The sequence below is a fragment of the Haplochromis burtoni genome, unplaced genomic scaffold (assembly GCF_018398535.1).
Source record: "Haplochromis burtoni strain Fernald_Lab_line unplaced genomic scaffold, NCSU_Asbu1 Contig_14, whole genome shotgun sequence".
NCBI classification, from domain to species: domain Eukaryota; kingdom Metazoa; phylum Chordata; class Actinopteri; order Cichliformes; family Cichlidae; genus Haplochromis; species Haplochromis burtoni.
The window spans coordinates 2,229,694-2,248,073 of record NW_024582375.1 but is presented as its reverse complement, the minus strand read 5'-3'; the positions used below and the strand labels follow the sequence as shown (position 1 = coordinate 2,248,073).

Sequence of the window (18,380 nt, the reverse complement as noted above, 5' to 3'; positions counted from 1 at the left end):
TGTCCTCAGATTCAGACCTCAGCACCACCCAGTGACAGCAGACAGATCATCCTATATCTTCAATCTTTGTAGTAACTCCAAAATTAACTGAAGAAAACAGTACAAAGGTTAAAGTACCACATGTGCTGTCAGTGAAAGCTGCAGCTGTTTTATTGATAAATTTAAAGACAAAAAGTCAAAAGGATTAATCACCCCTGTAACTGTGTCACTATACATCAGCATTAACAGTACCTCAGTTTGGTGTTTCAGAAAACTGCTGATCTCAGACCTGCACAACTTCTGTTTTAAACACTGAATGTACTCAGCTACATGAAGAGCACATGATGTTTTCTCTGACACAATTAAATAAAACCTGATTAAAGTCAAAGGTTGTTACTTGTATTTGAACTAAAAACTTGTGATCTGGAATTCTTTCACTGTTTTTTGACAATAGTGTGTTATTTATCATAAAGTAATTCAGAGTCATTCATACCAGAGTAACCAGAGAGCACAACATATATTTAACTTTCTACAGGACTTAAAGCATATTATGTAAAAGTCCAGACCCTCTGAGGATTATCTGAGTACTTCTAACATTACACAAAGCAAAGGTTTCCATCAGTGTTCATGAAATGCTGGGTTCAATATAATCGTGACTAGTCGACTAATCGTGGCAGCCCTAGTCCTTAGGGACTAGAAAAGCGCTATACAAATGCAGGCCATTTACCATAAAATTCTCCCCAATGGAATACGTGGAGCTACCCCTGTGGTGAATCCTTGTGACAAAGCATTGGCTGAAAGTAGCTATTATATTTTATATGTGACAGCTTTAGAAACCATTTGTGGCAGCAGGGTGGAGTACTGGTGTGTAAGGTCATGACTATGCAGAAGAAGGCACACCCACACTTTAGAAAAAAGTAAAAGATATTGTAGACAAGGTGCCTCTAAATATGTAGAGAAATGTCACCAGGTTTGTCCCACAGACGGACTTCCAACTCTGGCGTCATGACCCAAGTTGTCAACGGAGGTCCTTGTTTTGTTCTGCAGCGTTGATGAGTTTACTGTAGCAACAAATAAAGCAGTTCTTCACTTGGTGCAGGTTTTAATTAAAGAGGCTTTCAAAAACAGCAGAACAGTGACTGCTGTTACCAGATTCAATCCAGGACAAGGGGACTGGAGGGCATCTGGCCACCCAGCACACTAGATTCTTCAGAGTGGGCAGAATGGTCCACCACACTGAAGGGACATGGTAGAAAAGACTTGAAGGAATTGACTTGGTAGACAGAGCTTTCAAAATAACTGGTGACATGACTGCAGATAACATCACTCTTATATAAAAACTGTGAAATACTTGAGTCTCCAAGCATACTCTTATTCTACCCGTTCAGCCTCTCCAAGTCCTGCCTATCAGTGGGAAACACTGAATACCATTACTGGGTTAACGTGATTGTAGCAGCAGCAGGTAAGTGGGACAACCCAGTGATGTGGAGCCTGCTGAGTCACTGCAGCCACATGTTTAAATTAATAAATATGTAAAGTCCGCAGTCAGTTTGATGTCAGGTTCTATGTGCGAAAACTCTAGTTCATGAGCCGGCCTCAAACTAGCTTTACTATAAGGTCTTTAAAGTTGAATCTTAATTTCAGGAGTTCAAGTGTTCTAACTTACAGGCCTTTTTCTTGCAACAGCTAGAAAAAGGCTAAACAACACAATCTTGTGGTTTTCCATTATCTGCAATAGCTGTTTATTTTAATTTTAGAGAGGAGGAGCAGAGACAAAAAGAATGGATGGATCAACAAAAATAACCTCTTGGATGCAGATTCCAAGTAGATCAAGAAAAGACAAGTTTTCTGATATGACCTGAAAAAGTACTCGTATCTGCCAAACAATACGAGGGAAACCATATCCAACGGAAACTAGAACTAAAACATCTTTTCCTGAGCTCAGGAATGACGGTCTATAGAGCAAGCCATATTCTTACACATCTGACAATTTTCTGAAATATCTTGCCTCTCTTGAAAAAAAGGAACCCTCCAGATCCAAATTCTTCTCACATAGTGAGAATTTGAGAGAAGAGTGGAAAAGTTCAAACCTGTCCTTGGTAGAGGCCGGCATCTTGGATGGTGCTGTCAGGTTTGTTGAGAGGCTCAAAGGTGTTGCTCATGTACCTGTTCCACAGCCTGGTCTCCTTCTCATCAGGGATGCTGAACAGCTTCCTCATTTCCTTCTCAATCATATCTACAAACACATTAGCAAAAAGATGCAGTTAACACTGTGCCGTTTAAAAATAAAAAATAAAAAAAATTTAAAAAAGGCATGACACTCGTGCACAAACAAAATGTGAAATAAAACAACCATACAAAAAAAAAAAAAAAACAAAAAAAACACAACTCCATCATCTACATCAATAGAATAAAGTAAATATTTACTTGGACACAGTTATTCAAAAACAACATGAGCAGAGTGTTAAGTTCATGTGTTTGAATGCACGCAGGAGGTGATTCTAATATCTGAAATCCCAAGGGTATATTTAGATCTATGTTGTATATCATTTGTGCTTCCAAGAATGTTTTCCTGGCTCAGAATGAGAATTAGTGGGGTGACCATGCACATAAACACAATTCTGTATTTCTAATCTTCGCACTTTACTGTTATCTAACTCGATAAACAAAAATGTCAATCACGCTTGAGTAAATAATTTTGAAAACACAAAATTTATTCCATTTCCATTTTATTTTCTTTAGCTCTGGCTGGGGGGCACAGCCTGCTGAATTATAAACAACAACAGAAACAAAACAACAGTTTTTACTTCATGTTTCAATGCAAGGATACAATAGCTAGTATCCATACACTGGCAAACAATATGGCATTTACTAGCGTGTATCTGTTGTGTCACAACTGCATAATACTTACAAAAAACAAACAACAACAAAACAAAAAAACACTTAGTCTTATGTACAAGATTTCTTTGTTTCCCCCGCAGCAAAAAGAGGAAATAAATCATCATGTGGCAACAATAGTTGGAAAAACAATTAATTTAAACACAAATACCATAAACAGTAAATGTATTTATATATAATTAGTGTGAAATGTGAACTGAGATCCAAGGAACTCTGGAACTCTGCGGAAACCAGTGCTTACTACTGTTTAGGCAGTGCCTACCTATTGTGTCAGCTTTACTGAAGCGTTTGGTGATCACATTGTCCATATTGCTGTCTTCACAGAGCTTCAGCTCGGTCAGGTACACTTCTACCTTGCAGTGCTTCACAAACATACCCTGTTCAACCACCTGCAAAAAGAGGATGATTATCAATTTACTGCTTTAAACCATGATTATCTAATGTTAAATTACTACGCAAAGAATGAGGGACACGGGCCTAATTCATGAGTAACCCTGTATGGTTTTGGGCTGTCCCACACAAAAAGATCAATGTAAAAGAACCGTGTAGATAACTCAGAAATGATTGCCTTAGAGAAGTCTAATGTTTGCACTTACAACGGAACATAAAATTTAACTGTGTAAAAATCGCACAATCTGACCGTCCACTAATCAGCCAACAGGAATGTAGCACTACATTACACCACAGACAACAGTAACAAGTCAGGCTGAACAGACAGAAGTAAAACATGAAAAACTAAATGTTTAAGATTCCAACATAGATGCAAGCTTGGCTCAGTCATGCCAGCAGAAGCCTTTGACTGTATGATGTTTGTCCAATTGTTATCATGGCTGAGCTTACCTTTGACAGAAGTTTAGGCACCCAAAAAGAAACCGTGACACCAAGCTGGCAAAAATAATCATGATGCAACCCTTATCTCATGTTTATCAAATTCCTGCTAGACTGAAAGCAAACTCCTAAGTTTAACGTGCTAGAAAATGCTTAACAAAATGGATAACAAAGCACACTAAGTTCTGCTGCGCTGGTCTCTACTCATCTGGAGTCCTGATACTTCACAGTCAGAGTGAAGTGCCTAAATTAGCAGCACCTCGTGGAAACAGCTGAGGGGTCCCAGCCTATTTATTTCACCCCTGAGCCCCTCCAGCACACAGACACTCACGCTACTAAACTGCAAAAGTCCTTCACACACAGCTTAGACTCTCTCAGCACCACAACCCTCCCCTACTCAAGGCTCTCGGTGGGCTAGTACACCTCAGCGCACAACCCATCTGTGAGCTCAGTCAACGTCCAACTCACCACCAAGCTCTGACACATTTTCTCAAATCAAAGCCGAGCCAAAACCATTTAGGCCACCCACGCCGCTTCTCCTATACTGGTTCGCCTCTCCTCGCACTCCTTTGAAAAGCTTACGCGCTGCTTCTCTTAGTGTGACCTCAGCTGGCATTCCTCCGCTTGGAAAACAAGGACGCAGGAGCTCTCCACCATTGTTGGCAATCAAACCACAAGTGGAAAGCGGAAGGAGCCACAGTGTCACACCAATGACTACAATCCTACAGTTCCCCCCAGCATAATCCCCACCCTCAAGTTGACAATATAGAAACAACAGGGTAAAAAGAAGAAGAAAACCTCCTTCATGTTGTGTCTCGCAGATCGCTCCATGTAGCTTTTCAGTCATCCAGAACATTGCCTGAAAATAGAAACCTTGCAGCTACCCGATACGCCACATGACATACATGGCAAAAGAGGAGGGTCAATGTAGGGGGGGGAAGACAAGAGACAGACTGATAGATATGGAGAGGGAAGAGGAAGTGCTTCCAGCAGCCATGATGCCATGACTAGCGAGATTTGAAGAGTTGCTTTGATAGCAAAAGTGCCATCACACACAAGTATTCAACTGTAATCACAAACATATAAGCATTCTTCATTTTTTTTCCTCCAGCAAACCTTACATACTCTTATGCTAATATGGAAAAAATAAGCACACATACTGCGTTTCATTCATAAAAGAAATGAATGAAAGGCAACTGTTTTTTTTTCTTTGTGATAAGTAAACACCCAGTCTTTCACTATTACTTCTGAGATTATGTGTAGAGTACACAGAGTAAATCTGTGTAAATCTACCTGACCAACCAAATTACATCAAAAATGAATGTAATGGTTAACTATTCTTTGCAGTTCTTTTTGTTAAATATCTGTCATTATAGTCATATACTATTCACTGTTCAGCAACAGTGACACAAGTTCAAAGTTCCTTTTCCAAAAGTGCTGCATGTCTGATTTTCCCCAAACAGCCTTATTAGCACAATGTTCTCCCTTTTACCCCAACACAAGTCACACTGCACATTAAACCTTCTGATTCTGTATATGAGAAAACAATCTGAGCTGGCAGCAGAACAAATGTTAAAAAATCCATTCATAATCTTATGCTAATAACTGAACCCTTACCTTGCGCGCGATTGGCTCCTGACCCTCTGTGAGTCCATACCAGCTGACGAGTTTATTCCAGCCTTCTGTTGGGACCAGAATGTAGTCAAGCTCATCAATGAGGTGTTCCTTGATGGCGAGCACATCCCCATCTAGAGGGAGGGAGGGTCATACACGTGCAGTTAAACAAGCACATTCTGTGGGTCAACACTTACACTATTGATAACACACAAAGAACAAGGTGAGCTGGAGAGTTTTCTATGACCCCCCTCCAAAGAAAGGCTACTCTCTGGTTAGTAGACAATGTTTTTGTGTGCGTGTATGTCACTTGCCCACGAAGCTAACCTACCAAAAACTGCTTTCCCATACATTTATCATATACTTTTAGAATGGATAAAATAGAGATATAAAGAGGCAAGGCAAGGCAAGTTTATTTGTATAGCACAATTCAACAACAAGGTGATTCAAAGTGCTTTACAGAGACATTAGAAACAAGAACAAATAAAAAGCATGATTTAAAATTGATTAAAACAAGCAAACTAACTAACTAACTAATTAACAAACAAACAAACAAACAAACAAACAAACAAACAACAGTATATAAAATCAAAACAGATAAAATCAGAACAGTAGATAAAATCAGTAGTTAAATGTAAGTTTTGAAATTTAAGCTTAAAAGTGTGGATTTGGTGCTTTATTCAAATGCAGCTGAGAACAGGTGAGTCTTCAACCTGGATTTAAATAAACTGAGTGTTTCAGCTGATCTGAGGCTTTCTGGGAGTTTGTTCCAGATATAAGGAGCATAAAAGCTGAATGCAGCTTCTCCGTGTCTGGTTCTGACTCTGGGAACTGATAAAAGACCGGATCCAGATGACCTGAGGGATCTGGAAGGTTCATACTGGGTCAGGAGGTCACTGATGTATTTTGGTCCTAAACCATTCAGAGCTTTATAGGCCAGCATCAGGACTTTAAAGTCTATCCTCTGACGTACAGGCAGCCAGTGTAAAGACCTCAGAGCTGGACTGATGTGGTCCACTTTTTTGGTCTTAGTGAGGACTAAGAGATGGACTATTACTTGACTTACCTTTGAGAAGACCAGAGTTATCAACCGGTCCTGGGTAGACATTCTGGTCTCCCATCTGGTATTTGTCCCAGCTGTCAAATCCCACATATTTCTTCCACTGTTTGAACCAGTGACTGTCCACTAGGTACCTGCAGAGAAAGCAATCAAGATTACAACATCTCTACTAAAAGCAAGATGTGAAAGTCAAGAGTTATATAAAAGGGATGGTGGGGTGGGGTGCATTAAACTATTGGGCTATAAACCAGGTTACCTTGGGGCTACCTTGTGGTGAGTACCCGAAACAAATCTGGTTTTGGGAGGCATACATTACACAGACTGACAGTTGTAACAGTAGCTTTTAGCCGCCGTGTTGAGTTCAGATTGCTACAAGCCTAGCCAGCTGGCTCTGTGATTTTGACAGGTGTTTTTTTTCCGACTCCGCCCTGCTGAAGTCGGGGGATGAACCCACTGACAGGCAAACCGCTTGGATCATCGGCAAGCTAGCCAATTAGCTGATAGCCTGATAACTATCTGTATCACTCAAACGGCATGTACCCTTCCTTACACATCCACAGAAAATATGTGACACAGTTTTTTGGAAGTGAAGGATATAAACACCAAAATACAGCATATAAATTTAGTTTAACTGTTTTAAGTCTTAGCGAGAGCTCAACCAGCGCTAGCCTGCCAAGCTGACACATGAAGCTGACAGGCAGCCGTTAGCTAGCTCGGAGCTCACTGTCAACACGGCCCGGCCGTTTTGCTTTCACATCCTCCGTGGGGTTGACAGGCTCAGCAGACCCAGCCCAGAGCCACGCAGTGCCCTTGAAAAGATCACAGTCAATTCTTACCAAGTGTCTCCCTTTCTTAGTTGTGTTTTCAACAGTGTCGCGACCTCTCCTCTTTGGGTATCCAGATCAGCCGCTCCTCCTTCCGCCATCTTTCCTTAGACATTCCCCGGTGCATGGTGGGAAAAAAAGCGGCGCGTCATAGAGGCACGTAGAGAGCGACGCCGCTGCTGCAGCCAATCATCACCGTGGCAGCGTGACACCCAGTGGCAAAATTATTCTAGAAAATGTTTCAAAAGTGCTCCATCATTGTGGATGCACGGGCTTACAGCTGAGAAAGAAACTGTGCCTTTAAAAATAAAGATGAGGGGAAACAATACAAGTGACACTTTTTAACCCTCCGTGAACACTGTAAAAGAGAAAATCACCAAAGAGGCCAATATAAAGAATCTGAAAGTTGAACCATTTATAATATTGCAATTTGGGGAAAAGTACTGTGAAAGCAGAGTTTTATAAACTGCCAGTTACCTCACACTATAACATATCATACACCCGGAAAAGGAAAACAATTAACAAGTGAATGAAGTTCCTGAAGAAAATGTGGTCTGAATGCTGAAAGCTCAGTGATTTGAGTTTTCAAAGCTGGAAAGTAGTTGAATATCTTTAAAATGTACATTAGGAAAGCTGACAAATGACAAAAGAAAAATCTGAATGAATACTGAAAGCTCATATTCTTTAAATCACTTGAAGATTGAAGAAATGAGTAATCATCGCTGGCTGCTATGAACAGTTTCACCTTCAGCAAAAGACTGACTGAGCCAAAGTGCAAGTCTCAGTACCTCAGGGGGTCCTTTATACTAGCGGCTATAAGACTGTTCAACGTACAATAATAAAAATAATATGATTGTATCCACATGTTTGCATATTTGCACATAGCCATTTTATTTGTTTATATATTTTTCATTTTTATTATGAATTGATATGGTTTTGCTGGGCTGTGCCATGTTATGCCTGTGTTTAACTGCCATAGCAATAATTTCCTGCAAAGGACTATAAAATAAAGTATATATTATATAATATTTTGTAGTAGGTTTTTTTTTTTTTTTCTTTTTTTTTTTTTTTGTTTTTTTAAAATCGCACTTTAGTTAACATCATTAATCCAACTCTGGAAAGTAACTGAAACTAAACAGGTACCTTTAATAAAATACGTTATACAAGCTAAGCTCTTGCAAAGTCCACAGATGTTATACTTTATCACTTTATAGAACATGACTGTATGAAAAAACCCAAAACATATCAGTAAAATCCTGATGTGATTTGTTCGTGATTTGTTCTCCATTTTCATAAAATTGGAGACTTTTGATAGTTATGGACTGATTTTTCTTTTTTAAAATTACATTTGTAGCAGCAGGGGCATGTTCAAAAGACACAGGAAGCCCAGATGCTCCAGTTTTCCACTAGCACTTGAAAGCTGCATGCATTTGTGGATTTGTAAAAAGTTAAAGTTGAAGACTCTCAAAACCCAACATGCACATGTGACATGCCCCTTTGTATCAGTCAAATGTATTCATTTGTATTTATTCATTTTCTAATATAAAGATTGTACACAAGTGTTTGGATTGGAATGTACCTTTGGTGTTACTCAACTCATAACCATCAAGTTTTGTTAAACCAGACAACAGACACTGAAAACTTATTATACAGCATAATTGAAAATAGCGTAATTTTCAAAATGAACTACGTGTTGTATTCAGCAGTGACTATTGCTTCCTCTTGCTAGCTATGAAAACCAGTGTAGCTGTAAGGCACTTTCACAGTGGCTTCACTTTTTCAGCGGCTTCACTTTTTCAGCTTTAACTACATCCTACGTTTACATACAGTCTGTGGTTCAAACCTGACAAAGTGGTGTTTTGCTGCAGGTTCCAACTTGAACAACATGTTTTAGAGAAATGAACCAAGCAAGCATTTAAGTGAGCTTTGAAGTAGGAGTTTGCTCTCCTTTAGTGCAATTGTCACAAGTGTTCACCTACAAGCACCAACCTGTTTTAAATCCAGTTGTATTACAAGCCAGTGTACACAAGGAATGAGGTGCCATAGGTGTAAACCTGAGTAACATAATAGTGTGTTTAATCCACCAGAGTTTCCATTTAAATAGCAGGTAAACACAGGCGTTACTGATCACATTAGTTAAAGGTCTGTGCCTAAGCAGAAAAGAACAATGGCTGCTATGAAAAAGGCTCTATGCGACTCCCCCCCCCCCTTCCCTTTAAAGCTGCCATGCTTAACATCCAAGTCCCCGAATTTGGATTATTTTTTCAGACTTAGGAAGTTCCCCTTCGGAGAGCAAAGGCAAAATGGTTCAGGACAACATACAAAGATTTTTTAATCCACACTTACAACAGTAACGTTTCTTTGTACAGTCATTATACGTTACAGTACAAAAAATGAAACTACAGTTAATATGCCATATTAGTCCATATCAGTATTCTGCATTTCCATGTATTTATTCTGCATCCAATTATGTCTACTGTTAAGCATAATCTAATTTTCCCTAAATACAAAAGGAAAACCTCTGCAGTTATTTATCACAACATAACAATATGATACAAATATGACAAAACAGCCATGCAGTGTTGTCGGATACATAAAGGAGCATTAAGAAGTTGCTCTCTAAGTGTTAGGTGTGAACATCCAATGATTCACCTGTTCCTCCCGTGACTTTGCTTTTCTTGGGTTACTTATAAACTTTACCGATGGATTCACAGACTCAAGAACAAGTTTGTCTAAATTACTTTTGTCCCTGAAAAACACTCCTTTCCACTCTGAAAATTCTTAATTCAAATGTCAGGATACTTTTTTAATTTCTTCTGCCTTAATTTATCACTCAAAAATCGTCAACCCACTACTTTCGCCTGAGTCCACCGTGTATGTTATGTATTAAAGTAAGTGGATCCCACATATCACTGAAGCCTCACAAGTTGGAGTCCGCCTCAGAGACGGGGAAGTAGCCATTTGTAGTCTTGGTGGTGTCTACCTCTGGAGCAAAGATAGCCAGTAACCTCTCCTGCTCCCTCTTGGTTTTAGGTAAGTCGTCAGATGGTCTGATGAGCAACTGGATGCGCTGTGAACGAGCAAACAAAGATTAAAATCAGGAGCACGTCAGTTGGGCACAAATGTTTTCCTCTGACAGGATGATCAGCATACCTCTCTGAGTGTCCCCTGGGTGGTGCTGATCTTATACACCATCCAAAGTGGAATGCAGACCATGGAGGAGAGAGCAAGCAGCCAGCCGATCACATATCCCCACCACGGGTACACATACTCATTGTTATACTTCAGAGGAGTGTATTTAATGAGGGAGAATGCAAAGGTGCCCTGCAGAGACAAGGTAACAGGGTACGGCAACTAGTGAGGATCAACCTGCTTTATTTCCTCTTTTTTTTTTTCCACTAATAGAACATTTATTGTCATTTTTGGAAGTTTATCTACTTTACTGAGACTCACAATGCACGTGGCAGGGGAGAAGAACAACCAACAGCACTTGATATACGGTCCTGGCCGGTAACCAATCATATCCTCAATGTTATCATAAAAGCGATCAGCGCCTGGAAAAACACGATTTAGACACATCTCATCGTGACACAGTGTAAAACTCCCAGCTGGGTTTCTGCCAGTAACTTGGGTGAACACTCAGAATTACTCGTCAAAGCTTGTGCTGTAATCTTACATGCAGTTCTGTTTGCTTACCGTAAACCCACGCAATGCAAACTGTCTCAAAGATGGACATGAAGAGAAGACACATGCCGCTGGCTGCGTAGTAATCAAAGAGCTGAAAGACATACATGCCCCCCTAAACAGATACAAACCAAAGAGGTATAATCATACAAATATAGCTTACAGTTTTAGACAGTTTTTTCTACTCTTGGCTCCGTATGATGTCACTGAAAGGAGATATCCCTAATATGGTAATCTTAGACACATAGCTTTTGCTGCACACACCTGCAGAACCCCTTTGTTTTTGTCATTTTACAAGGGGCAGCCAATCAGAAGAAAGCTGGTTTAAAGGGTTTAAGGTTAGGATGGCTTATTGCAAAACTATTCTAATAAGATCCAAAAATAAAAACAGAGACCTGGAAATGAGCATAATAGGTCTCCTTTATCTAAAAATGAATGGTAGCTTGAAAACTGTACAGTAAAATACTGTTATATAGTATAGTGCTGTTATTATACAAAGAGCCTGGAACCTTGAAGCCCAAAAGTTGACTATTTCAGCCCTCATCCTAAAATCGGGAGCATTGCATAACAATGCTTGTCACTTACCTGAGAAGGGTCGCACAAAACCATTGACGCGCTTGTACTTACAAACTGAGGACTTGTTGACACCTCTACAGAGCATTCATGCTTCCAGCTGTGCAGAGGTGAAACCACGTCAACTACGTTGGATTCTAGTAAGAGTTTATTTAATCAGAACAAAGCATCCCACCACCAGCCCCAATCCCTCCACCCCAGCAACTGCCCAATTTGTTAAGAGTATGTGTTGAGAGACAACAGCTTTAACGTCACATGATCAAGCAAACTGCTGCTAAAGGCATTCATTCCTGTTAGGAAACAAGGGATGACACCACAGCTTTTAAAAAAAATGAATAATTTTAAGACACTCGTATGAAATCATTTACTACACACTACAGGCCAATTTTACTTCTGTACTTGTTGATCTTTGGCTGTGTGAATCTGTGTGTTTATAGTCCCAGAATGTGACACCTACCTCCATAAGCATGACGAGGCCCATGAGGAAGGAGACCAGGACCACGCCTAACAGGAAGAGCTCCCGGCGGTACTTTCGACGGAACACGGCTGGGTACATGTCGACGATGGCCGTCACAAGGCTCTCCACGCACACAAACTGATGTAGGAGAGGGGAAAAGTCATTAATAGGAATGCGATCATCACTAAAGCAATCAAGAAAAACCATCAAAGTGGTGGAGCGTGTTATCTGAAAATGGTGCATAGCTTTGTACCTGACTGTCCAGCCCTAGAAAAACAATCATGATGAAGAAGAGGGCCGCCCACAAGGGAGACAAGGGCATCATGGACGCAGCACGAGGGTAAGCTATGAATGCCAGGCCAGGGCCTGTGCAGAGACAAAACAAACAACTTAACTTGAACAACCACAAACCAACCTAAGTATCAAAACAAATTAGTGTCACTATGGGATTACTGCTATTTTGCTTGATATCAGGCCTCACCAGATTCTGCCACTTCTGAAATGGGAACATTTTGCTCATAAGCCATGAAACCCAGGATGGAGAAAATCGCAAAGCCTGCCATGAAGCTGGTGCCACTGTTCAGAAAGCACAGCGCCAGGCAGTCTCTGCAACAATATGTTAAGTGTCCTTTTACTGCGGAGTTAAGCATCAGATTCGGAAAGGCAATTATAAAGTAAGAGGTGATGATGATGATGATGCTTGAGTTAGTGATTTTAATTGAGTCTACCCACCTTGGCGACCCCCAGCTGCTTCTTCTTCTAAATATTAAGAATTACTTCGAATATAATCTTAAAAAGAAACTTCAGACTATTTAAAGGGAAAATTCACTCAAAATTTTTATTATTTTATTATTATATCAATCTTTTGATGAGGTCTGCTATGATACTTGCCTTATCTATTCTGGTGGCAGGGTCCGGGGCTGTAAAACTTTGTGCAAGGAATGTGATATGATTTGAGCCAGCCATGCGCCCTTCTGTCCGATGACAGTGACAGTGAGGTGAGTTGCTGGCGATATCTTGAACTTTTCCGTTAATAAGCGCTGCTGTTTTTGCCGCTGTGAGTTGCTGTTAGCCTCTGTTAGCCAGCATGAGTAAAACCTTCTTTGAAGTGAATCTAACATTGTATAACATAGAAAATAAAATTTAAAAATACTATGTGAAACTTTAATCAAAGTGTTTATCAGAGGGAAAGTGCGATTTTGAGGACGCTGGAGTCTAGCATTAGCTGGCATGATGTTAGCTTACAACTAGCTGTTTTTGCTGTTTAGCTGGCTCGTTGTCAGCTGTCTGGAGATATCAGGGTCACATGTTTAAGCTGCTGACAATAAGTAATTGAGGAAATATCAAGAATAAATATACATTTTATACATGTTTTTATTTGTTAGAGCACTGACTGCAGAGGAGGAAAAGGATGATGTGTGAATGAGGGAGGAGATGTTGAACATATACATGTACAAATCTTAAATTGTCATATATAGTTTGAAAGAGCTATTTGGCATGTTGTGTATGTGGCTGTTTTCTAGCCACCTACATAAAACGTGATTTTAAAAATGCCACATAACATGGAAAGTTATTTATCAGTTTCACATGGGAACTTACTTTTTTCACTGCAGACGGAAGTGTGCACCAACTTCAATGGAGTGGTAATGTTTGCTAGTTGTACAATGTTTTGTTTGGCAAATGTATACGGTAGAAAGTAATTAGTCTGTATGTGAAACGGCTCACACAGTTTTTCAAATGCTTTGGTTGGCTGGTTGGTTTGAGTGCAACAAAAGTATGTAATTTTAACTTTTAATTTAAAACTGGGCAACTTGCACTAAAAAAATCTAAAAACAAACAAATGTCAAAAATGAGCAACTTATTGGCTTAAATAATCTTGAGAAATGACTTTAATCTATGTAAGCGTGTAATTGAATAAGCACATGGATACTGCATTGCATACATACCTATAGCAGTTATTATTATATTTATTGTAACTGCCCAGAGCAGTCAGCGACCCCAGACAGATGGCATAGGAGAAGAAGATCTGAGTGCCAGCATCCATCCACACCTAACACAGGAGAGATATGAATATAGAGATATAGAGATTTCAAATGCAGTGCTGTGTGACCAGGAGGATTGATGTGCTACATCTTTCCATAGACATTCAGCCATCACTGACTAAAGCAGGTGGGCAAAAGTGAAATGTCTGTTACTGGATTTGCTCTAGCTGAACATTTATTAACCATGCTTCCATAAATAGCAAACTGAGATGATATTGCACTATTTCAACAACCAACACTTGCCGTGCAACTGTTTTGAAACACCATTGGGCATTTATTTAGGGAGTTATTTTTGGACTTGGTCTGTAAATCTGAAAAAACACAATTAAAAAGTTTGCTTATTTGCCCCAAAATAAGCTAGATTCTTGTAGAAATCCTACTTCTCCCATACATTTTAGTTAAAGATTCTTTTGGTCACTTAAAAAGCCACTTTAAAAGGTCTTGTTCCATAAAAAGGGGGGAAAGCCTGATTTTGTGTCTGCTTTCAGCTCAGTCCTGGTAGATCTTGTGTTTACAGTCCCAGTGGTGTCTTGACCTTGCATTTAATCCCCGCGGTCCCTGTCTCTTTCATGGAGAGCAGATGGACCCAGCAGAAACAAGTTTCCCCCCAACCGAGAACCATGGGGTACCTGCTCTTGGTTCACGTCACTCTTTGAAAATTTTGTGACTGGTCTAAGTGAGTTTTGTGCAAATGATCTTCATACCTGTGGATCTGCCAGTCGCCCCAAATCAGGGTAAAGGTAGAACTGGATGCCGATTCCAGCGCCAGGAAGGGTGAGTCCTCTGATCAACAGCACAATCAGCATCACGTAGGGGAAGGTCGCAGTGAAGTAGACCACCTATATCGACACACGCATATGTGCAAACAGGAAACATGCCAAAATAATCACCACATGACATCCATCACGTACCCCAGAGCTGCCTCTGAGTCCCCCTCTCACCCACCTTTCCTGTGGATTTCACCCCCTTCCAGATGCAGAAGTAGCACATGACCCAGGCGATGAACAGACACAGGGCCAGGTCCCCATTCAGCGAGCCCATTTGGTCAATACCTGGGGAAATCCTTAGTGCTCTTCTCCTATTGAAACGGGGGGAAAAAACACACCAGTGACAAACCATCTAAATCATTAAGTCACTATCTGCTTTTCATCGAGGGTGCGACAACTCACTCCCAGAACTCAATGACAGGAGAGGTGGTGTTCAGGTTGATCATTTGGTCAGTTGAGGTGTTTCTCCTCTGAAACTCCACACAGTTTTCTGTAGGGGAAAAACCACATAGAAATTATTTACCATTGCACTATAAGAAGGGGAAAAATACATTCTAAGAGGAAACATTCACGAAGCTTTGTTGTGTTACCTGTATTCCACGTATTGTTGCAGGAAGACCAAGGTAGGTCCCAAGAGAAGGAGAAAGACAGATAGAAAATCCCCCAAGCCAGAACGATGATGTAATAGAAGTTCAGCAGAGTCACTATCACTTGGGTGCCATAGCCAAGACCTGCACAAATGATATTTAAATATACGTAACAATATTCACCTTTATAATTAGTATATTCTGAATATGAAAAAATATGTATGCTTAGGGCTGATGTTGGTCTTCCAAAACACCAGTGAGAATAATAATGGAGAGGAGGAAGAGAGACCGCCCGCTTAAATTTGAGACTGAATTTATAATCCTTCTTTTTCACGTACAAAGTCATGAAAGATCAGACACCATCATATCATAAAGACCTCATAGTCCCATATTATCCCAGTAAAGCATGCTGGTTTGGACTGAAGGCTTACTTGTGATTTGTAGAGTTTCTAAAAATAGAATGGGAGACAGAGTCTCAGGGTTCAGGAAGCAGACACCCTCTCTACTTTTAAGATTAGGCTTAAAACTTTCTTTGATGAAGCTTATATTATACTTAGGGCTGGATCAGGTGACCCTCAAACATCTATTAGGTATGCCGTTGTAGGCTCAGGCTGCTGGGGGACTTCCTGTGATTCGCTGACAATTTTCATTTTCAGTCCCTATGAAGCTATTTTTTCCAGATTACTCTCTTCTGTGTCAAAATCTAAGAATGTACGTCTCTTTTCTCTTCTTATGCTCCTCCCTGAACCTGGTTCTACTGAAAGGAAGTTCTTCTTCCCCACAATCACCAAGTGCTTTCTTATAGAAGGTTTGTGCATCAGTGGGGGTTGTCTCTCGCTAACACTGGCAGTTCTTTACTTTACAATACAACGTGCCTTCAGGAGATTCCTATTCTGATACGGCACTATACAGATAAAACCAAATTTACCTGAATCCTTCTTACCTTCAAACAAAGGACTGATCTTTCTCCAGCAGGTAATGCCTCCCTCACTGGTGTACTGGCCTAGTGCTACCTCCAGGAGGAAGACGGGAACACCACAAGTAAACAGGAAGATCAGGTAAGGGATGAGGAATGCACCTGAGTTGAAAAAGAGCAAATGATTAAGGGTTAGAGTTTATACTGAAGGTATACTCTGTTCAAATGCAATGTATTTCTACTGTCTGCACCTTTAATATTGAATCTGATTTGGAATAAAGTACAAAAAAAATAAAAAGGAAAGGAGACCACATAAAACCATGAAAGCCCGCAGAGAGGCCGAGGGCATGTGGCTTGTTCAAGTTTTCTGCCTCTCTGCAGAAACAGCTGCTGTGAGCGAGGAGCAACAACAGCTGTCTGACCCCGCTCATTCCCGAACTCTGACCCCGCCACCCCATGGAGGGCGAGAGAGAGAGAGAAATGGGTATCTAATTTAGCAGTCAAACAAGCATAACATGCAGCCAATGAAGGAAGAGCTGTTTTTCCAAACAGATTTTCAGAAACTTTGAATGCACCCGTTTTTACTTCTATCATCAAATCAATTTAAGGATGAATTTTGCCTTCGAATGAAGTCTGCAACTCGCGATAACAAGTTTTGTCTCTCATTAAGTCCATTAGTGAACAGAGATCAATTTCAGAATCTGATCAATTTCAGAATAATACTAAGATCTTCAGGTGTTTGCTTAACATACCTTTTGTACAAATTAGTGACATGCATGAATTAGTTGATGGAAAACTGCAGAGGAGCACTCTTTATCTTCTCTACTTAGCTCATCTTCCCACTCACCTCCCCCGTTCTTGTAGCACAGATAAGGGAACCGCCACATGTTGCCCAGGCCGATGATGGAGCCGGCGACTGACAGAACGAACTCCAGCTTATTGCTCCACTGACCCCTCTCCTCCATCTTCACTTCAGAGGGTGGCAAGTCACTGGCATGGCTGGTGTAATTGGCGAGGCCGGCGTTGACAGAGTCTCCTGTACAACAGATGTACACGAGGATTGCAGTAGGCCATGGAAACTTGATGGCTGACACCCATATCGCCTGAATTGGAAGCCGATGTGTCGGCACACCAAACTGTTCCAGCTGTAGAGCGCACCAAGTTCAAATATATGTGCACTTACCTTTCATAGTTGTGTCACTCTTGTGACGAGCTTGAAGCTGAATCTGTAGGTTTCAGTTTGACTGGGGCCAAGGTTTGACTATTTAACGTGGCTGGACAGAGAGGTGGGGTTTTGTAATGCTAAACCAAGGCCAGCCTCCACTCTTTCCCTGCATGGGGTCCCTTCCAAGCAAAGTACAACATCCACCATGTCTGTACTGTTAAAATAAGATGCAATGTAATAGTCCAGGGGGATGACATTTGACCTGTCAGCCATAACTCATGTTCTTGTTGCAATGCACTTTGGCTACATAGGTCTAAAGAAACAAATATACATGTTTGTTTACATCAACAGATGCATTCTAAAAGTCAAACTAGTTGATGGAAGGTTTTCCACAAATGCGGTGCTAAGGTCTGAAAGAAATACATGTTTTGCTATATAGCAGATAGACCATTGTTTCTCCTTTCATCTATGTTTAGCATTTTGGTCAAAAAGTCTTCTCAGTGGATGAGTCTGAAGACACAACATACAGCAGGTGGTGGAAGATGTGGCTGCATAACAAAACAAAAGTTATGTAATTCTTTGAGTATCCTGCAGCCCACCGTGGTTGCCCTTTCTTTCTGTCTGATAGAGGTGCCTCACTCAGACGGTTGCCAAAAGCAGACGGGGTCAGTTCACACTGGATCTGACCTGTCTGAGTCAGGAGTGGACATCAGCACAACCCCCACCCTTGCCATAATCCTCTACTCGCCCAACAGACCTGCGTACAGGTAGTGATACGTATAAGCTTGACCAGTTAATTTTTCACCGTGATAATCGAGGCCCTGCTTTGAAAATGAATGTCACATAGCTGATGTGAGGTTTAAACCAGTTTGAAAAGAAATCAATCAACCACTCAGTGACACATCTTGAGGTCACTCCCCCCCGCCTTCACAAACAAGAAGTTTAGAAGAGGAGATGGTTGTCGTTTGTGTGCTTCGTCACATGGA

At 40.7% G+C, this 18,380-nt stretch overlaps 2 protein-coding genes and 1 long non-coding RNA gene across 6 annotated transcripts in view; 1 reads left to right on the top strand and 2 right to left on the bottom strand.

Moving 5' to 3' along the window:
* LOC121813843 overlaps window positions 1-361 on the top strand; it is a 10,915-nt gene extending 10,554 nt beyond the window's left edge. For both annotated transcript variants that reach the window (XR_006053920.1, XR_006053921.1), the window contains one exon: window positions 10-361. This is a non-coding gene — a long non-coding RNA (uncharacterized LOC121813843). The remainder of the gene's footprint in view (window positions 1-9) is intronic.
* LOC102307584 (ubiquitin carboxyl-terminal hydrolase 15) overlaps window positions 1-7,342 on the bottom strand; it is a 34,476-nt gene extending 27,134 nt beyond the window's left edge. For 2 of the 3 annotated variants that reach the window (XM_042217763.1, XM_042217766.1), the window contains exons 1-5: window positions 7,216-7,342; window positions 6,386-6,513; window positions 5,323-5,453; window positions 3,140-3,266; window positions 2,070-2,215 (exon numbers count right to left, since the gene is read on the bottom strand). In XM_042217763.1, the coding sequence (XP_042073697.1) occupies window positions 2,070-2,215; window positions 3,140-3,266; window positions 5,323-5,453; window positions 6,386-6,513; window positions 7,216-7,304 (621 nt within the window). In that variant the 5' untranslated portion in view covers window positions 7,305-7,342. The other variant, XM_042217769.1, reaches the window with a different exon arrangement.
* A 2,168-nt stretch (window positions 7,343-9,510) lies between these two features.
* Window positions 9,511-18,300, bottom strand: LOC102310703 (sodium- and chloride-dependent GABA transporter 2). Its single transcript, XM_005915675.2, has 15 exons — window positions 17,413-18,300; window positions 17,077-17,265; window positions 16,257-16,391; window positions 15,317-15,457; window positions 15,129-15,216; window positions 14,905-15,037; window positions 14,664-14,798; window positions 13,864-13,967; window positions 12,399-12,523; window positions 12,171-12,283; window positions 11,918-12,055; window positions 10,900-11,002; window positions 10,657-10,757; window positions 10,357-10,527; window positions 9,511-10,273 (listed from the first exon to the last, which is right to left on the bottom strand). Exons 1-15 carry the CDS (start codon window positions 17,417-17,419, stop codon window positions 10,124-10,126), a joined length of 1,833 nt encoding a protein of 610 aa, XP_005915737.1. The 5' UTR covers window positions 17,420-18,300; the 3' UTR covers window positions 9,511-10,123.
* Window positions 18,301-18,380: the final 80 nt, after the last annotated feature.